Source organism: Leptonychotes weddellii, chromosome 15, assembly GCF_054177405.1.
Source record: "Leptonychotes weddellii isolate Sample4059 chromosome 15, ASM5417740v2, whole genome shotgun sequence".
In the NCBI taxonomy this organism is placed as follows: domain Eukaryota; kingdom Metazoa; phylum Chordata; class Mammalia; order Carnivora; family Phocidae; genus Leptonychotes; species Leptonychotes weddellii.
Genome location: NC_138383.1, coordinates 42,252,442 through 42,270,660, shown reverse-complemented (window position 1 = coordinate 42,270,660; position 18,219 = coordinate 42,252,442). Strand labels below are relative to the sequence as shown.

Here is an 18,219-nt window from a genome sequence, read left to right as displayed (position 1 = left end):
CCTGCCCTGACCTCTGCGTTCACTTGGCCTCTCCCGCAGGCTCCCTATGGGCAGAGCTCTTGAGGCACAGGTGGAGCCCCAGAGTGCGCTGGGCCGAAGTCGGGCCGGAGTCCGGAGCCCGACCTTGCCGAGTGCTCTGTCGCCCGCCCACCCCGCCACAGGCGTCGGGGCAGTGGCAACATGGCCTTCTCCCAGGTGCAGTGTCTGGACGACAACCACGTCAACTGGCGCTCCAGTGAGTCCAAGCCCGAGTTCTTCTACAGCGAGGAGCAGCGGCTGGCCCTGGAGGCCCTGGTGGCCCGCGGCAGGGAGGCTTTCTATGAGGTGCTGAATCGGGAGAACATTCGGGACTTCCTGTCGGAGCTGGAGCTCAGGCGCATCCTGGAGACCATTGAGGTGTATGACCCAGGCTCCGAGGATCCGAGGGGTGCCGGCCGGCCCCGGGGTCCTGAAGACAATGGCGTTGGCGACAGCGAGGAGGCCAGCAGGGCGGGTGGGGACCCCATTGAGGCCGAGCCACTGCCCTCTCTGGAGTACTGGCCCCAGAAGTCGGACCGATCCATCCCCCAGCTGGACCTGGGCTGGCCTGACACCATCGCCTACCGTGGTGTGACCCGGGCCAGTGTCTACATGCAGCCCCCCATCGATGGGCAGGCCCACATCAAAGAGGTGGTGCGAAAGATGATCAGCCAGGCCCAGAAGGTGAGCCAGCTGCTGGGGGGGGGGTGGTCCCCCCGAGGGGAAGCCGGTCCCCAGCATCTCTGCCAATTCAGTGCGCGTTCACTCACAGCACCAATACGGAGACCGAAACACCGTCCCCCCGTGGTTCTCTTTGCCTGCCTCCTCCCCTGCCCTCCTGGGATTCCTCGGTGTCTTTGCACAGGGATAGGGTACCTGGGTCCTCTGGCGGGTGACCATGGGCTGCCCCATCTCAAAGGGCCTTTGTGCATTGTTGGGGGGCGGTGCGCATTCTGATTTCCCCAGACCCGGCAGGCAAGCAGTTTCTCCAGAAGAAAGTGCTGTGATGGGGTGGGGCAGGGAGGAATCTCGGGGTTTTCTCTCACTTACTGTCCCTCGACAGGACTCTGATTCATTCCTGCGAAGCAGGAAGCTCTCACGCACGCCGTGAAACACTGTTGTTGCTTTTCTTGGGTGGTGGAGAGAGTCTGGAGTGGTGGAGGAGGCACGGAGACTAAAAAGTAGCCTGGGTCCATCTGAGGCTGGCCTGGAGGTCCAAGTTCAAATGTGTCTATTTCCTGGCTGCGCTGGGCAGCAGAGAGTGACTTGCTCACCCTCTCTGAGCCTCTTTGTGAGCTTTGTAATGCAGAATCTTCCCAGGCTGGGATGTAGGGGGCGGGGATGGTCCTTGGGTGGAAGCGCAGTGAAGTCAGCTGAGGGTTGCCCACCTGGGTTGAATTCTGCCAGTGAAAGGACCCCAAGGGTTGCTTCTTCTCTACCCCGGCCACGATGGGCAGCATTCCTGGTGTGGGTAGTCATTCTCAGCCGACACACTGACGCACATCCTGAGAAGGGGTGCTCACCACGTGCCGAGCCAGGCCATGAGCTGGTGCGTCTTCCTGCCGAGGGGAAGTGCCTTCCCGTGGTTTCAGAGCACATCGCGAGCTGATTGATAAAGCCTGCCCAAGCGAGCTGTGCTGAGAAAGATTCTGAGACCAGGTCTGAGCTCAGTAGAGGGTGGTGACTGATTAGCAACGTCTGTGCTGGTGGAGGTATTTCTAGCAGAGTCTAACCCTTTGCCAGGCCCAGAGCAGGGCAGCAGATCGTACGAGCCCAGAACGCTGGCTTTGGGGACCATCCTGGCTGACAGGGCCTGGGGAAACTCTTAGGCCGAGAAACCAGAAGTGGGTCAGGAGCTGACAAGGTGGCCATGGGTTAGGTTTCTAGAAAGGTGGAGTGCCTGTCCCCTGAGGGGGCTGGCAGAGTCGGAGAGCCTGTGTCTCGGAGCCTGGCTCTTGGCCTGATCCCAGGCAGCTTTGGGGTTTGGGTTTCTGGTGTGTAAAGTGGAGGTGAGGACGGAGCTGCGTCTTTGGCCGTTGTGAAGATGGAATCGGGTGACCGGAGTGAGGAAGAGTTGCAGGAAGAGGAGGGAAAGTGGGAGGAGGAAGGGGCCTTCGTAGCCCTTGGGCTGAATAATCCGCCCCACAGCTGCTAGGGGGTAGGCAGGTGCAGCTGACGTCATGTCTGACTTGAGGTCGTGGAACCCAGTCCTCTGGGAGGGCCTGTTGGGATCCCATGACCCCTTTTTTAAAAATGGGGAAACTGAGGCCCTGACCTGCTGTGCCAGGGTTCTGCCTCCTCCACCCGTCTCCTCCCCACCAGGAGTAGGAAGGAGACTGGCACCAGATCCCTGCTCGGCATGGGAACAGCCAGCAAGTCTAATCTGCCCCAGACAGGAAGACTGATGGCCTGGCCCAGTGATGGGGCCAGATAGGGGCACCCAGGGCCAGGCTGGGCAGCAGGGCATCCTCCCCACGTGTCTGTGGCCAGGGCTGAGACCCAGCCACCCCATGCAGTCCCGTGGGCCTCTTGTAACTTCATTTGCTCCCCACAAAAGCCCCACCAGGCTGTTGGCGTCGCCTGTCTAAGGTGACATGGCAGGGTGAGGTCCATCTCGGGTTGGAACCCCGGTCTGTGTGGTACCACCGTCGGCGGGGCCCCCTGACCAGCTGGCATTGCTGCCTGACCCCTCTGAGAATGGGGGCCCACTGCTGAGACTGCCTGCTACTCTCGGACCCAGCAGGAGGATCTGGGGTCTTTCAGATGACAGCACAGAGAAGAGGGACTTGTTCACACCCCCAGCGCCATGGTGAGCCACGCCCCTGCTTTCCATCCTTTGTGCTTCCCTGTCACATCCATCCAGGGACCCGAGGCCAGCTTGGTGTGTGTGTGGGGGGGGGGCGGGCGTAATGACACTAGCTACTGGTTTTTGAGCGTGAGGCACTTCATAATTTCAGCCAGTGGGATCTGCCCATTTTCCAGATGTAGAAACTGAGGCCCGACTGGTTCGTCCCTGCCGATGTCACCTAGCTAGTTCTTGGGTGGCGGGGTGGGGACCAGGCCTGTGTTGTCCTTAGACTCCAGGACGGGTCCCCTGCCCATCCTGGCCTTGACAGAACACGGTGACAGGCAGGGCAGGGAGGGGCAGCTCGGCCACGCGGCCTGCAACCCTCCCGTCTGCCCTGCTCCTGCGGCTTCCCAGGCTCCAGCGCTGGGCCGAGCCGCTGACGGATGCTGACGGCGGATGCTGACGAGGTGCTTTGCCTGGCCTGCCCGCCCGCCGCCCCCGGGAGCTCTGCCTGCCTTCTCTCTCCCCGTGAATCACCTCTTTACCTTCGCCCCCGTGTCCTCCCCCACCCCCCCAGCAGCAATGTGAGGAGAACACTCCGCCCTCCCCAGGCCTGGGATGGGGGGCCCGCTGTCCGGTTGCTTGGCCCGAACACTGACCCCCTGCCCACCGGGGCACCTGGGCTGGGGCTGCTGGTGCTGACTCAGGGCGGCCCGGCCCACCTCCTCCTCCTCCTCTGCCTGGCCCGTCAGCACGGCAGGCAGACCCTGGGGCAGGGAAATGACATAGCACACACTCAGCCCGTCCCAGCGTGGCCGCCAGGGAGAGGCTGTGTTCCCGGCGAGGCTGCTGAACTCCCCCCTTTCCCAAAACACTAGAACGAAACTAGGGGGCCACAGTACAAGGAGCCCAGAGTCCCTGCTCTTCCTCCACTGCTGGGGGACCCGGGACAAGCCCCAGCTCTTCTCGGAGCCCCAGTCATCTCATCTGTAGAATGGGTACGGGCACTGAAGATTGGGTCCTGGGTCTAACTGAACTGGCTCTACGGCGCTGAGCAGGCAGCCTGTGCTCTGTGAGCTGTCTTCCAGCCCCAGTGGGCTCTAAGTGTCTGAGACAGAGCCCCCCCTCCTCCCCGGGACCAGTGATTTACCTGGGGAAAAACCTGCTTCGGGGTTCCAACTGCATACCAGAGGTCGGGCCTGTAGCATCATGCCTAGGAGGGATGAGCCCCAGCCTTGCTTGACTGCAGCCTCCGAGAGAGAGGGGTGAGGCTGGGCTGGGTCCTGGAGGGGGCTGCGGTGGCGGGGGGTGCCCCCAGCAGGCCCCTAGTGGGATCCCTTCGCCAACCCCAGACAGTCCGGGGAAGCTCCCAGGGGCAGGGGTGAATCGTGTGCAGGTGAGGACACTGAGGGAGTACGAGGGAGAGTGAGTGTGCAAGGCTGGACTAGAACCCACTTCTCGTGCCTGCCGGGTCCGGGCTTGGGAACGGAGACCCAGAGAGGTTCAGTTTCTTGCCTCGGGCTACGCAGCAGCAAGAGACTGGAACCAGGTTTCCTGATGCCTGATTAATCGCGCAGTCTTTCCTGTCAGCCCCCTGCCTTCACACGCTGATGTCCTGGCTCACGGCTTGGCTCCCGGAGAACAAAAGCAGCTTGATGAGGCGCTCATTAAATGCCAGGTACATGCCAGGTGCTGAGCGGGCACTTTACCTACACTGGAACCCTCCCAGCGACTGCGTAAAGGACACATTGCCTCCTCAGTGCGGATGAGGAACCCGAGGCTTGGTGCAGCTCAGAGACGGCAGACGTCTTGGAGGAACTGGGCCCAGAACCTAGTCTGCAGGCTCTGAGCCTCTTGTCCCCAGGGGAAGCGGCGTCTTGGCTGGACTCTGGGCCCTGCCCCTAATGGGAGCATTGGTGCCTGGTTGCTGCCCCCAGCTTGACTCAGGACAGTAAAAGCCCTTTCATGAGGCTGCTTGTCCCCATCAGGCTCCCAAACACTGGGCTCTCCCGAGGAGGGGAGGGGGTGCGGTGGGGGGCTGGTAGAAGTATGACCACACCGGGACTGGGGAGAACAGGGCGACCGGAGGCTGAGACCCCTGCAGGTCCCTCTGGAGCAGGAGGGAGGGCTCTCACTTCCCCTGAGCTCAGTGGCACCGAGGCTGTCCTCTAGAGGCCCCAGGGATGGCCCATTGCGCTGTTCCCAAAGTGCATGTGGCGTGCGCTGGACCCTGGAAGGAGCAGGGGCCGGGCCCAGGCTCAGGCTGAGAAGTGACAGAGGTGCATCCTGCCTGCTCCAGCAATTCCCAGCCCAGGCCCAGGGCCTTTGCCTGCCAGGTGGGGAACAATCTGATAACATAATCCCAGGTGTCAGCTCCATCCTCTCCAAAGGCTTCCTACCCGACGGCGTTTGCATCTAATTGAGAGTTTGAAGAGAGCCAGGAGCAGCTCTGCCAGGAAGGAGGGCCAGCACCTCGGGGCCTGGCGCATGCTGCCAGCCTCCTGCAGCCGACCTCCCTCCAGGGACCCTGTCGTATTCATGTCCCAGATGAGGATACTGAGGTTAGGGCGCTAAGAGCGGGCCAGGGCCTGCTGGCCTTCACCGGAGGGTCTCTGGTCTGGCGGGCCTGCATGGCACTCCTGGTCTCCCGGGTTCGTCAGGCTCATCCTGAGGCCGAGAGTCCTTCCGGCTGGGCCAGCAGAAAGGGGCCGGTCCTCTCACAGTCCCCTGGTTCTCCTGTCCGGCTCAGCCACCCCCTTGCTGCGTAGCCTTGGGCCTCAGTTTCTTCATCTGCAAAATGGGGATTGGACACTTGTCTTGCAGCAGTAACAGTGGTGAGCACCCATGAGCTCCTGAGTGATCCGAGGATGCTGAGTGCGGGGCAGGGCCGCCCCTCCACTCCAGTACCCTGCCCCACGTCCTGGCAGGCTCTGGCCTGCCTCCTTTGTGGCTCTGGGTGCTCTCCAGGCTTAGGTGTCTTCCCAGGCTACAGGCAGTGCAGGGCGGTGGGAAGAGGGACTTCCAGACCATGCAGACCCATGGCCAAGCCTCAGCTCTGCTGTTACCTTGCCGTGCTGCCCCAGGATGGTCCCTTCGCCCCTCTCACCCTCCGTTCCTGCCCCCTCGCTGCCACGGTGTTGCCGATACCCGGCTCAAAGTTGCGGAGAGGGTGCAGTGTGGTGTCTGCCACCGAGCTGGCGTTTCGTGAATGCGAGTTCTCTCCTCTCTTCCTTCATCCTCCCCTCTCTCCTGACAGCCTCGCTCTGGGAATAGTCTGGGTTGCAAAGTGGTGAGCTCCCCGTCCTGGAGGAGTTCAAGCAGGGGCTTGCTGGAATGCAGTAGAGACGAGTGGGCATCAGGTGGCCCAGGGGCATCAGCCTTCTCTGGCTTGCTGCGTGACCTTGAGCAAGCCCTTTCCAGGCCAGTCTTCCTTGGGGATTAGGCTGCTCAATGACACCACAGCTTCTGTCCCTCCTGGACCCTGGGGAAACTGAGGTTTTACAGGCTTTCGAATTTTCCGATTTGAAAATCCTCAGCTGGTGCCATTCACTGATGACTGTGTGGGGGTCCGGTTGGCTGGACCTTATGCCCGCAGGCCTGGAAGTTCGCAGGGGAAGGGGGCGAGGCCTGTCCCCCCGGCTCATCCACAGGCACAGCCCCTGACAGCCCTCCCCGACGCTCTGCAGGGCCCCTTTCCCTTGCAGCTTGGCTGAGCCTTGGTGAGGGGGCCAATGTCTATCTGGGGAAGGCTGGAGACTCACGGCAGGGCCCACGCTGCTGGGCTGGGCTGGGCCGGGCCGCTGGACAGAGGGCTCTGGGCGTGACCAGTATGCGCCTCTTGACCCCATCCTGCTGCAGCCATTTGGCACTCAGGAGGCCCGAGCCTCCTTTAATTGGCCTTAATGAGGCTTCTGTTTTAATAGTCCAGAGGGTGGGGAAAGCGCCAGGGTTGATGAATGTCAGAAGGGAGAAACTCAGGTTATCCATTGCGCCCCCCCATGTTACCGAGAAGGGAAGCTGAGGCTGTGCCCTGGGCCACCCTGGGAAGGAGTGGAAGAGCCAGGAGGCCCTGGGGCATTTACCTTCCGGGCAGAGCTGATGATCAAGAGTCTGTTTCAGGACCCAAGGTGGGCTCTGGGGGTCAGCGGGTGGAGTCAGCTAGGATGTACACAGGATTCCCCTACCAAGGGAAGAGCCCTAAGCAAGAGGCCTCTGCCACCAGCTGACCGTGCGGCTCTGGGACAGGGACTCCCTCTCTGGAAAATGGGAGTGGTCACTGCTGCCCATCCTTAGTCCCTGGAAAAGGGACACCTGCGTGAGTGTCAGAAAGCTGGCCTGGTTATCCTGACCCTGGCTGGGGTCAGCAGGTGTGATGACCTATGCAGACTCCCTCCCTGGGAGGCAGGACCAGGCTGTTCCTTCGGGGACAGGCCTTTGTAAGCCAGAAGATGGGCAAACTGGTTTGGAGAGTGTCAGAAGTCAGGAGCAATGCCCCCCACGGTGGGGCCAGGGGCTCCCAGGAGTCCTCCCCAGTGCGTGGAGAACCTTCTAGGCCTTTCAGCCTCCTTAATCCTGCTGGCACCAGGGGATGGAAGGGGTGCAGGGCCATGTCGAGGACATGGGAGACGGGGGCACTGCAGCCAGGAGGCAGGGGTGTGGGGGTATGTGGTGGGGGCAGGTAGGGGAGTAACTCTGCCCTTCCAGTCAGGGAGGGGGGCCTGTGCCTCCACCAGGGAGACAACTGTAGTCCTCTGGAGTCTCAGTCCCTCCATGTGTACGTGGGGCTGGTAATCACTTCTCTGTACGGGGTCTGCCCGGGGATGCATTCTCTCAGCATCTGTAGGTCTCAAAAAGTCCTTATTTCGGTTTTGGTTTGGAAAGCTATTTTCCTGGGGCAGAGAACTCTAGGGTAACTGCTTCTGCATTTAGTGCCTTAAAGATGTTGCTCCCGTGTTCCCCGGCTTATGGTGATTCTGCGGAGAAGCCTACTTATCTCTGTTCCTCATTATGTGAAGGTCTTTTTCTCTCTGGCTGCTTTTCAGATGTGATTTTGATGTCCCTCAGTGAGGTTTTCTTCCTGTCTCTTCTGCCTGGAACTCACTGAACTTCCGCGACCGTGGATGGATAGTTTTCTTGAAATGTGGAAAAATGATGGACATTATTTTTTTCATTTTTCTGTCTTCCCCACCCCTTCTCCACCTCGGCACCTTTTGAGACTCCAGTTATGTGTATCCTAGATCCTCTAGATCCCCATTCACTGATGCTCTGAGCCGATCCTGGTTTGTCAGTCCCTTTCCATGGGTCATTTTGGATCATTTCTATTGATGTGTCTTCAAGTTCACTCATTGTTTCTTCTGTGGTGTCTAATCTGGTATTCATCCCATCCAGTGTATTTTTCATCTTAATTGTTGACTAGTTTCACATCTCGAGGTTCAGTTTGGTGTTTTTTAAGCTTTATTAGGTGGGACCAGAGCAGATTTAGCCCAGGGTCAGAGTTGGACCATGGACCACATGCTATCACGGCAGAGTTGAGGGTGTTAGAGCCATGTGGCCTGCAAAGCCTGAAGTATTTACCACGTGGCCTTTACAGAAAGTTTGTTGGCCTCTGGTCTAGGGCTTATTTGCCCACTACTCAGGTAATACCCTTCTGAGGACTCTCCCGCAGGCCCTGAATTTTAGACGGGTCTGCACTGTAGCCAGGGGTGGGGGTGGGGGGATTGTAAATGACTCCTAAATCCTGCGTGAGCACCGGTGACCGTTCCAGCTGCCTTTTTCCAGCAGTTTTGTCCCAGCCTGGATGGTCTCCTCCATGCACGTGATGCTCAGTCACCAGCTGAAGGCTCAAGGGGACACCCTGTGTAGGTGTCTGGTGTTCGCTCCCTGCAGCCCTCTTTCCTCCATTCTGAAAATTCTGGCAACTGTGCTCTGAGCACACCCTGTCTCCTCAACTCAGGGAGACTGCCAGACTCGGAGGTAGCTGAGGCAATCCTGGGGCTGATCTCATCTGTGCAGGTGGGCATTTTACCGCCCCCTGAGGAGACTAAGGCTCTTGCCTGAGGTCACGCGTCTTCCCAGGACACTCTGCAGCGCATGCCACCACCATCTGGGTGCCCATCGGGGCCTTAGTGGGACAGACCCAGAGCTCTGAGGTTCTCTTCACCTCCGACACTTTGCAGGTGGTGACACGAGGCCCACAGAGGGTCAGGAACTTGTGTGCTTGCAGTGCCCTGTTTCCGTGGCTGCTTCTGGGCTGCAGGGTGGATGGGGCTTGTCTGTCTCCCCTGTCTGCTCTGGAGCACTTTGAAGGGAGAGACCAGAGCTGCCTCCCTCTGAGCCTCCTCCACGCAGCTCCGTGGCCAGGGACGGTGGGGAAGGTGTTAGAGAGGGAGCTCCAGGTGGGAACCTGCTGGACCCTGACCTGGCTCTCAGAGTCCAGGCCTTCAGGAGACGGCATGCCACTCGGTCGGTTTGCTGCGGCATTTCCAGAAATGCAGACGTGGTGCATGCCCGAATGGCAGGGAGCAGCTGGGAGCGTGGCTCAGACGCTGCCCCCCCCTTTGTTCAAGTTCCCCCAGTAACCACCTGAACAATGAAAGTGCTCGTGCTGGGGGCGTGGGAGGCCGTGCCAGAGATTGGATGGGGAGGGCGTGGGAAAAGGAGGTGTGGGGAACCACTGGAGGGACGTATTTTGGGAGCTTGCATATACCGCCGCCCCCCGCCCCCCAGAGAGGCCAGGGGTCATTTGGGTCTAAAGCGCGCTCAAGCCCAGTGCCTGTATTGATCCTGCCATGTTCCCCTCTGCTCTAGCCTCACCCACTTCTATACTGCGTGGCTGGCCCCTGTCTGGGGCACAGCCATCCTCCGGCTCCCCCTAGGTATCATCCAGACCCCACTGCGCTGCCCTTTGGGGCTGAGAACCGGGATGGTTGTCACAGGTGTCTGGCCCCTCCTGGTTCTGTGCCTTTCTTCAAGCAAGGACTTTCCGCACAGGGACCCCCGGAGACCTTCCTTCCCTTGGGAGCCGGCCCGTGCATTCTGTGCCGGTTCTGTATTGGGCTGGCACTGTCCCATTGGTTCCCCAGCGACGCCCAGCCTGGGATACAGGATGCGCACGTGCCTGCCGACCCCACCCCCTGGCAACTGGGCAGTTGGTCCGATGCTCACACGGACACACTGGTTCCTGTGGTCAAGAGGTGTGAGCTTCAACGCGGGGACCCAGGCCACCTGCCTCTTGCCCAGTGCAGTCTCTTAACACACGGCGGGGCAAGGGTAGTCTCCAGATTCCAGCCTCCCCTTCATTGCCTGCACGGCTTTGGCCCTGGCCTTGCCCGGGACCCCTGCGGGGTCTGTGCGAGCTGGGGCTGCAGGGGGCAGCTGCTTGTACGCCTCCAGGTGGGGCCGGCAGCTTTGGGCTCCGGCCACGACGTGCGGGCGGGAGAGACCGTAGCAGTGAGCCAGGCTGACATCCCCGTTGGGCAGATGCCGAAACCAAGGGCCCGAGAGGGGCCGTGGCTTGTCCCGGGCTTCCCTCATTCCCGCGACTCAGACCATTTGGTCACATTCTCAGTTGACAGCAGCCCCCCGAGGCCTGCCGTAGACCAGGCCCCACGCTGGCTCCGAATGGGGGCTCTGCCCTGGATGAAGTCACAGTGTCACGGGCCAGCTGGGCCACCCAAGATAATTAGGCAAGGGAGTGAATCCCTCCATGCCTCAGTTTCCTCATCTGTGAAATGGGAGCAGCGACCGCTGCCTCACTGCGTGTTTGAGGACTGAACGTTACACCATCCTGCAGCACAAGACCCGGGTTCCAGCCTTCCGCGTCCGGCCCCAGCTCTCCCATGTACAGAACGGGGAACAGCATGCACGATGGGGGGGGGGCTTCCAAGAAACCTCTGTGGCTCAGACTGGACAAGCTGTGGGGTCCTCCATGGGGAGCACCCGGCCCCCTCCCCCAGCATCATCCCAGTGCCTAGGGAGCGCCAAGCACCCCTCCCCACTCCCAGCATCTGCTGGCTCCTGTTACAAGCCCTCCTCTGACCGCCGCCTGGCACCGAACCCAGTACCCCGGGAGAGCCAGAGCTCAGCCCCAGGGCCCCATGGAAGGGACCCACCATGGGGGGGCAGGCCCCAACAGATCCAGCCCAACAGCAGATCTGGTCCGCTACCTGCTGGAGGGAGACGTGGGGAAGGACACAGGAGGAGTGGGTCCTGCTGGGGCATGTCCCCCAGCCCAGGCCCAGGGCAAGTCCCCATCTGCCATGGCAGGTGGGGCCTGGAAGCGGGCCTGACCAATCTGGTGGGGGATGGCGGTGACAAGGGAGCAAGGGGTGATGTGATGTCTGCCTCCAAGGAGAAACGTGTTGGCTGCGCCCTTTCCGGGGTGGCACGTGAAGCTGTTTGCCTCCAGGAGCGCCTTATCCAAGGGGTTCCCAGGGCTGGCTCTGGGGCTGGGGGGGCCCAGGTGAGGAAGTCCCCACTACCACCCCACCCACCTCAAGGTCTCACGTTCAACTGGTGAAATCTAAGGCCATCGTGAGCCCACCCGGCCATCCTTGTGTCTCATCTGTCCCCTCAGCCACCTCCTTGCTAAGCGATCTCTGGCCTTTCCTTAAACACCTCCTGGGATGGGGAGCTCATTCCCTATCAAGACCCCTGCCGCACTCTGGGGCAGAAAGCGCCTCCTCAACTGGCCCCAACATCTGCCTCTGTTGGCTTCCCCTTGCTTGTCCTAGCCCCTGCCTGGCCTGTAGCCACGCCCTCTGCCCCACCTGAAACAGCCCTTCAGAGACCCAAAGCCAGCGAGCGGTTGTCCCCCAGAGAATGGAGTGAATCCTGGGCCTCAGCCATGATGGAGCCCGGCTGGTCCTACAGCTCCCCTGCCCCCATTGGACCACAGAGAGAGCTGGGCCCGGAGAAGCTAGGTGTCTTTGCTCAGGGTCACACAGATCGTGTCCTGGGCAGGGCAGGGCAGGGCAGGGAGGAGCCCACATGGGCCTGCAGAGGCCAGCTGGGTGAGCTCACCGGAGTGTGTGGACTCATCCCCAGCAGGCCCCAGTCTGCCTGTCCTTCACCCTGCGCCTACAGATCCCAGTGAGGGGAGCCTGTTGGGCCACCCTCGCGGTGGGGGTGGGGGGTGAACTTGGCTCCCTAGCTGGCCTGGGTAGGTTCTAGCCTGACCACTCCCAGCTCATTGTAAGGCCAAGTCCCTGGCCTCTTAAGTCTTCTCCAGAAGATTCTCAGGCCCTGGACAGGGCAGTGGCGCCGGTCTCGAAGGGCTGGGGGGGCTGGATGTCTGTGTTGGTTGTCCACCTCAGGCCCAGACCCCCCCATATGCTCCCCTTGGCTGCCCAGTTGGATGGGGAGGGGGGGACGAGAGAGAGGGCCAGAGATGGTCACTGAGCCCCAGCCGTCCCAAGCATCTGCTGACTACCCCCAAGGCAGGTGAGCTCATCCCAACCACCCTGTTCTCCTCTGCCTGTCACTGCCCACGTGGGGCTAGGGCTTGGGCTGGATGCACTCTGACCTCTGGGGCCCCACCCTGAGCCAGGTCCAGGAGGCTGGAGGTCCGCTGTTGTCACATAATAGAGCACACCTGCTGGTTTGGGCTCCGTTCAGACAGACAGGAGAGGTGGTAGCGGGAAGCCTGGCCAAGTCCGCGCCAGAAAGGGACGCGCAGGTGACTTCAAGAACACCTGTACCAGCTGCTGCCCTTCTGGCTGTTGACACATCTGGTCCACCTCGGCATCTCAGGGTGGCTGGTGGCAGGTGAAGGTGTGGGCTGCTCGGGCTCGGGAATGCAAGCCAGGAAGGGACCAAAACGGGGCGCCCCCGTGCCAAGCCCTGATACCCACGAGGAAGGCAGGCTGCCCTGGGGGCTGGCCCCAGCACGCTCCCAACCTCAGGATGCAGACCCTGCCTGGCTCCCAGGCATTCTCTCCTCCCTCCACGGGCCTCACCGGCCAGGAGACGGGGCTTTGTTTTCTGTCGTCTTGTACTACAGAGACAGAGGGCCTGCCGAATGTGCTTCTCCAGGCCCGCGGCTCCAGGAAGTCCAGTCTGCGCCACCGATGGAGAATCTTGAACCCTAGAACTTCGGGACCAGAGAGGCCCCCAGCCCATCGCTGCCCAGTCCCAGTGCTGAGGCTGGGGGTGGGGCAGGGCTAGCAGGGGCGCCCAGAGAGGGCGGTGGGTGTGGAGGGCTGTGCGTTCTGCCGAGCGCCAGTCCCCGCTGCCTTGCCACCCAAAGCCCTGGTCTCTTCCTGCTCGCAGGTGATAGCCGTGGTCATGGACATGTTCACCGACGTGGACATCTTCAAGGACCTGCTGGACGCCGGCTTCAAGAGGAAGGTGGCCGTGTACATCATCGTGGACGAGAGTAACGTCAAGTACTTCCTGCACATGTGTGAGCGGGCCCGCATGCACCTGGGGCACCTCAAGGTGAGCTGGCTGGTCCGGAATGACCGAGCGGTCATTCGGTGGGTCCACAAACACTTGCAGCACCTGCCTCCTAGGGATGGAGCCCTATGCTGGGCACAGAGAGGTCAGTCATCCTAGAGCCTCCTGCCAAGCGGTCACCTGACCTCTGCCTGACCACCCAGAGGGACAGGACACCACCTCCGACCGTCAGAGATAAGATAAACGCTGGTTAAGGGCTAATCCGGTCCTGGAGCCGAGGCAAGGTGCTTTATCACGTATGATTTCCGAGCAGCCCAGGCCACGTTGATTCCCTGTCTTTGCTTGCACACCTCCAGTGACAGGGTGCTCACCACCCAGGCTCCCGCAGCTCACATCCTATCTGGAGAGCTCTGACTCCCAGGAAGTTATTTCTTGGGCTGAAGCCAGAATCTTTCTCTGTATGATGTTCTACCCACCCCTTTTAGAATCTGGCTCTGGCAGAGGCAGCTTCCTCGGGCTGGGGTCAGGGAAGGCTTCCCTGATGGCTGCAGACTTGAAATAAATTTGAGGAGGGAGAGCAGGGTAGAAAGGGCTTTCTAGGGAAGGACACAATGGAGCAGAGGGGGAGGGATCAGGATGAACCTGGGTTCTTAGCAGCCCTTTGCTGTGTGTCCTTGAGCTCATCACTGCCTGTCTCTGGGCTCCAGGATCTCTCTGGTCCCGAAGAGGGGCAGGTGGGCCACTGTCGCTGTGCTCTTGCACTCAGCCTAAATTTGATCCCGTGTTTGGGGGCAGGAGGAGCCCTCCTTCCACCCAGCTGTCGCTCGGCCCCTGCTGTGTGCAGCACGGTCCCCAGAGAGTACGGATCAGTATGCATGACAAGAGCGGGCACTTGACTGGTTAATTTGTCCAGGTGTCACTCGCTGCCAGTAAGTTAAGCATAAGGGGAGTGGGGGCCAGCACCAGAGCTGCTCCTGACCGGTCAGATTTCCTTGGGCTTCCGGCCTGTGATCTGAACACGATCGCGGGAGAAGGGGCGACGCCAGGCTGGTTAACAAGGGGCTGGGCTCCTGCGCCTGTAATTTGTTGGTATTCGTCAGGTATGCCCACCCATCCCAGCTGAGCCCTTTCAAGTGGCTATGAGCTCTCTGGGCAGCGAGTCTGTGGCTGTTGGGACATTTTTATGTGGTCTCCCTGGTGGGTTGACCCCAAGCCCCACGCTCACCCCGCGCGCTGCCCGCCGTGTAATTAGCACCGAGAATGGACTCCCGGGACAGACAGCTCATGCTGGAGAGGTCCGGAGTGTAGAAAAGGCGTCTCTTGAAAGGTGACTTGCAGAAGCCTCTGCCCCGTGGGCAGCAGATCAGAGAACCTCTGGGCGCCCCCCTGCCCCCCACATCCTGCCGTGAGCCCAGTGGGTGCTTTACACACGTCACGTGGCTCAGCCCCCGCATGCGTGCCTCGTGTGGGATGAAGACGCAGGGAGTGGGCTTGTCCATGCCAAGCGGGATCTGAACCTGGGACTGGCCTCACCCCTGTCTGGTGTGTCTTCTCGGCAGGGAAATCTCAAGTGTTAAGCCTGCTCAGAGCTTCCGGAGCTCCTGGGAAGTGGGAGGCAGGCAGGACTGGGCGGAGCACGTGGCCCCAGGGGCTGCTCGGCTCCCTCCCTGGGAGGTTGGTTCCTGGCCCTCACTGCCCGCCCACCTACCCTGCCTTCTGTTCCCTGGTGTGATCGGGGGGCTCAGAATCTGCTGCAGCCCCGCAGCTTCCTAGGGGCCTGGAATGCCCAAGCTGGGCCTTGAGGGCCCCCCGGCCGAGGCTCCCACGTGGCAGGTGGGGAAACTGAGGCCTCAGGGAGGCTGTGGCTCGCCCAGAGGCATTCCGCCAAGTCAGCGGCTGAGCCTGACCGCCAGAAATGAGAAGTTGGCACAGACCAGGAGGGCACGATCCTCGGTGCCTGACACCCCTGGCTGAGGATGCACCTGCCATTGGGGCAGTCCCAGTGCTGCCCACGGAGGCTCACCGTGCTGACCCACTGTGGGACTGGGGCACGTGGCTCCACCTGCCTGCGCCTCCAGCGCCTCGTGGCCTAATAGGGTTGTTTGAGGATGAAATTAGAGGAGACAATGGTTATAAAAGCGTTCTGCGTGCTAAGTAAGGGCAGTTAGGCAGTTGCTGGCTCTAAGGAATTATAAACCCCAGGCCCCAGGCAGGGGAGGGTGCGGTATGCGGCCTCTCCCCACACTTTAGGCTGAAATGAGACCATAGCCCGAAGCAGGGGCGGGGCAGCTCGAACCAGGGGTCCCTGCTCACCACCTCCCTGCAGTGATGTGCCCAGGAGCCGGACGCCACGGAGAGTCGGGCCCCTTCATGGGAATGAATGGGTGACCCTGACCTCCTCACTCTTGCTGTTGAGCCCGTCCCCTCCACAGCCTGGGCAGGTGGCCAGAGGCTCCTGTGAGCCTGGCCCTGGCCAAGTGTCACGTTGTCGAGGGCCTGCCTGCTTGGTCTACCTCCCTGCCCGTGGGCCGGCTGGGCCCGGGCCCGTCTCAGGAGCACTTCCTTTGCCAGTAATCCCTGGGCCCGCCCTCGGCCGCCCGCCGCCCCTGCCCAGCTCTGCAGTGACCTGCCCTCAGCTCCTACGGGCCCGGGGTAGCTTGTGCCTGGTGGGGTCATCCTTGTGACCAGGGGGGTGTCGGGCACCGGTCTGGGCAGTGCCGGGAGCCAGGCCTGAGCCCTAGGTCTGCCACCTGCACCGTGACCCTGGGCAAAGATACTGAATCTTTGTCGGCCTCAGCTTCCTTGTCTGAGAAACGGGAATTTGCCCCATTTATTTGGCAGGGCTGCTCTGAAGAGTAAAGGAAGCCATGGGGGGGCAGGGCAGTCAGTAATGAACTCTTCTCCCTGACCTGTCCTTCAGCCCTCCTCATGAGACCCCAGCTCTGGTCTTAAGAGCTTCCCTCCTCCTTCCAGCTGTGTTCTGGCTGGGGGCCACCCTCACGCCCTCACCTCCAGGCAGCCTGCCACCCCCACCCCAGCCTCGTGCCTCCTGAGCTCTGAGCTCTGCAAACAGATGCTGCATTGCTTGGGTCAAGCCAACTCCTGCTTCCTAGGGGAGGTGGCAGGCCATGCGCCAGCACCTTCCCCGGGTGTGAGGGTCCCAGCCATCCCCAAGTACCCCAGCCTGCTGGCTTAGCTGGCCCCTGACTCCTTCAGGCAGGGAGTGTGGGAATGAGCGCCCCGAATTACAAACAGAGACCAGGCCCCGAGAAGAGGACCCGCCCTCTGGTCCCCATGGGGCCCAGCGCCACACCAGGTGACCTGGCCACATTCGGGGTGAGACTGAGAGCTGACGGATGCCCCAGAGGCAGGGGGAGCTAGGGGAAGCTAGGCTGGGCCTCGAGCCTCACAGCTGACACAGGACCGAGCCTCACAGCTGAGACAGGACCGGAGCAGCGAGATGCCTGGCTGATCTGAAAAGGTAGTCGGCTTTGTGCCGCCAAACTGGAAAAACCGGCAGCCACTGGGCTAAGGCCGGACCTCTGTCTGATGAACGAGGGAACTCCAGCCACCCTGGTGAGGATGCCGGGGTGCAGCCTGTGGCTCAGGTTCCACGCCTTGGCCCCGTTCCGGCGCCCAGGGCTTCTCCCACTGTTGTCCTGCCATCTCTGATCCTGGCCTGGCTCTGTGATGGGCCAGTGCTTCTCACCAAGCGGGCTTTGCCTGGCTTGGGCCATTTGTCAACGTTCTGAGGATTTTTAATGGTTGCGACTGGGAGGGGACTATTGGCAGCTGGTGGGTAGAAGCCAGGGACACCGTTAAACGTGCTGTGTGCAATGTACAGTCCCTGCAACAGGGCATCACCTGGCCCAGAATATCAGCAGTGCCGGGGCTGAGCAACCCAGCCTGGGGGAGGAGCCAGGAGCCCCTCAGACGTCAAGGCCCTGGAGCTGGGCTGGTTCAGCGCTGCCCCGTCCCCTCCTCATCCCAGCTTCATGATGGCACGGGGAGGCCAGGGTGAGTGTGGCTCCCAGTCCCCCATCACAGAGAGTGAAACAGGCCCTTTAGAGGCGAGTGGACGCTGGTTGGCTGCCCAGGACACGGGGACATGGGCTCTCTGTCCCCTGCAGTCTGCACAGCTGGCCCGATCTCGCTGTCACCAGCCAGGCTTGGTCAGGGCCTCTGGGCCTCCCGACTCCCTGTTGGGCCCAGGAGATGCCAGCAGGCCCCTGCAGAGAGCCACCACGGGACAGCTGGGGGGCTGGAGCCCACCGACTGGGAGACTGTGGGCCGGTCACTCCCCCTCGCTGAGCCCCCCGCGACCATCACATATGGCTGGCAGTCCTGGCCTCCCTGGGCCTGACCCACGACATTCTAGGTATTTTCTGGTCCTCCACGTCAGTCCCCTCTTTCCCCCCATGAGCAGAAGGGGTCACGTCCCTGTCACGCTACACGAGCTGTCACATCCTTTGTCACCTCCCATTCGTGGAGCACCCGTCGAGCTCCGGGCACCTTGCTGGTTCTCACCCCATGCATCGTGGCTCTAGTCAGGCTTCACAGCAGCCCTGAAGCAGAAGGCTCAGTGGGCCCACTTCACAGGTGAGAAAACTGAGGCCCAGGGAGGCCCAGCTGGGACTGGAGCCATGTTTGACCAGAGCCTGAGTGACCCACCCTGCCCCGGCGGGGGACTGAGCTTGTCCCCTTTGCCTACCACCGGCCCACGTGGGGCCCTGGGCAGCTTGGTACGGGGTCAGGTGGCCTCTTTGTGAGCATAGGAGGCCCAGTGGGGGGTGCAGGCAGGGCACCTGCAGGTCTGCCCCGGCCTAGTGCCCACCCCGTCGTGCCCCACAGTGGATGGGGCAAAAGCCACTCTTGGAGCGGACGGAGCACTGCCCAGCTGTCCTCCCCTGAGGTCCTCGCAGGGACTGATCTCTGCCTCCCTTTTGTGCCTGAGGAAGCTGAGATTCCAGAGAGTCCAGGGCCTTGCCCCAGGCGCCCCACGGGAGCCAGCCTGGGTG

General features: G+C 61.5%; 1 protein-coding gene across 1 annotated transcript in view; it reads left to right on the top strand.

The window, feature by feature from the left end:
* Positions 1-18,219, top strand: part of SACK1G (scaffolding CK1 anchoring protein G) — a 29,855-nt gene that overhangs the window by 514 nt on the left and 11,122 nt on the right. Inside the window, exons 2-3 of the mRNA XM_081805628.1 lie at positions 40-702; positions 13,076-13,243. Of these exons, the coding sequence (XP_081661754.1) occupies positions 181-702; positions 13,076-13,243 (690 nt within the window). The 5' untranslated portion in view covers positions 40-180. The remainder of the gene's footprint in view (positions 1-39; positions 703-13,075; positions 13,244-18,219) is intronic.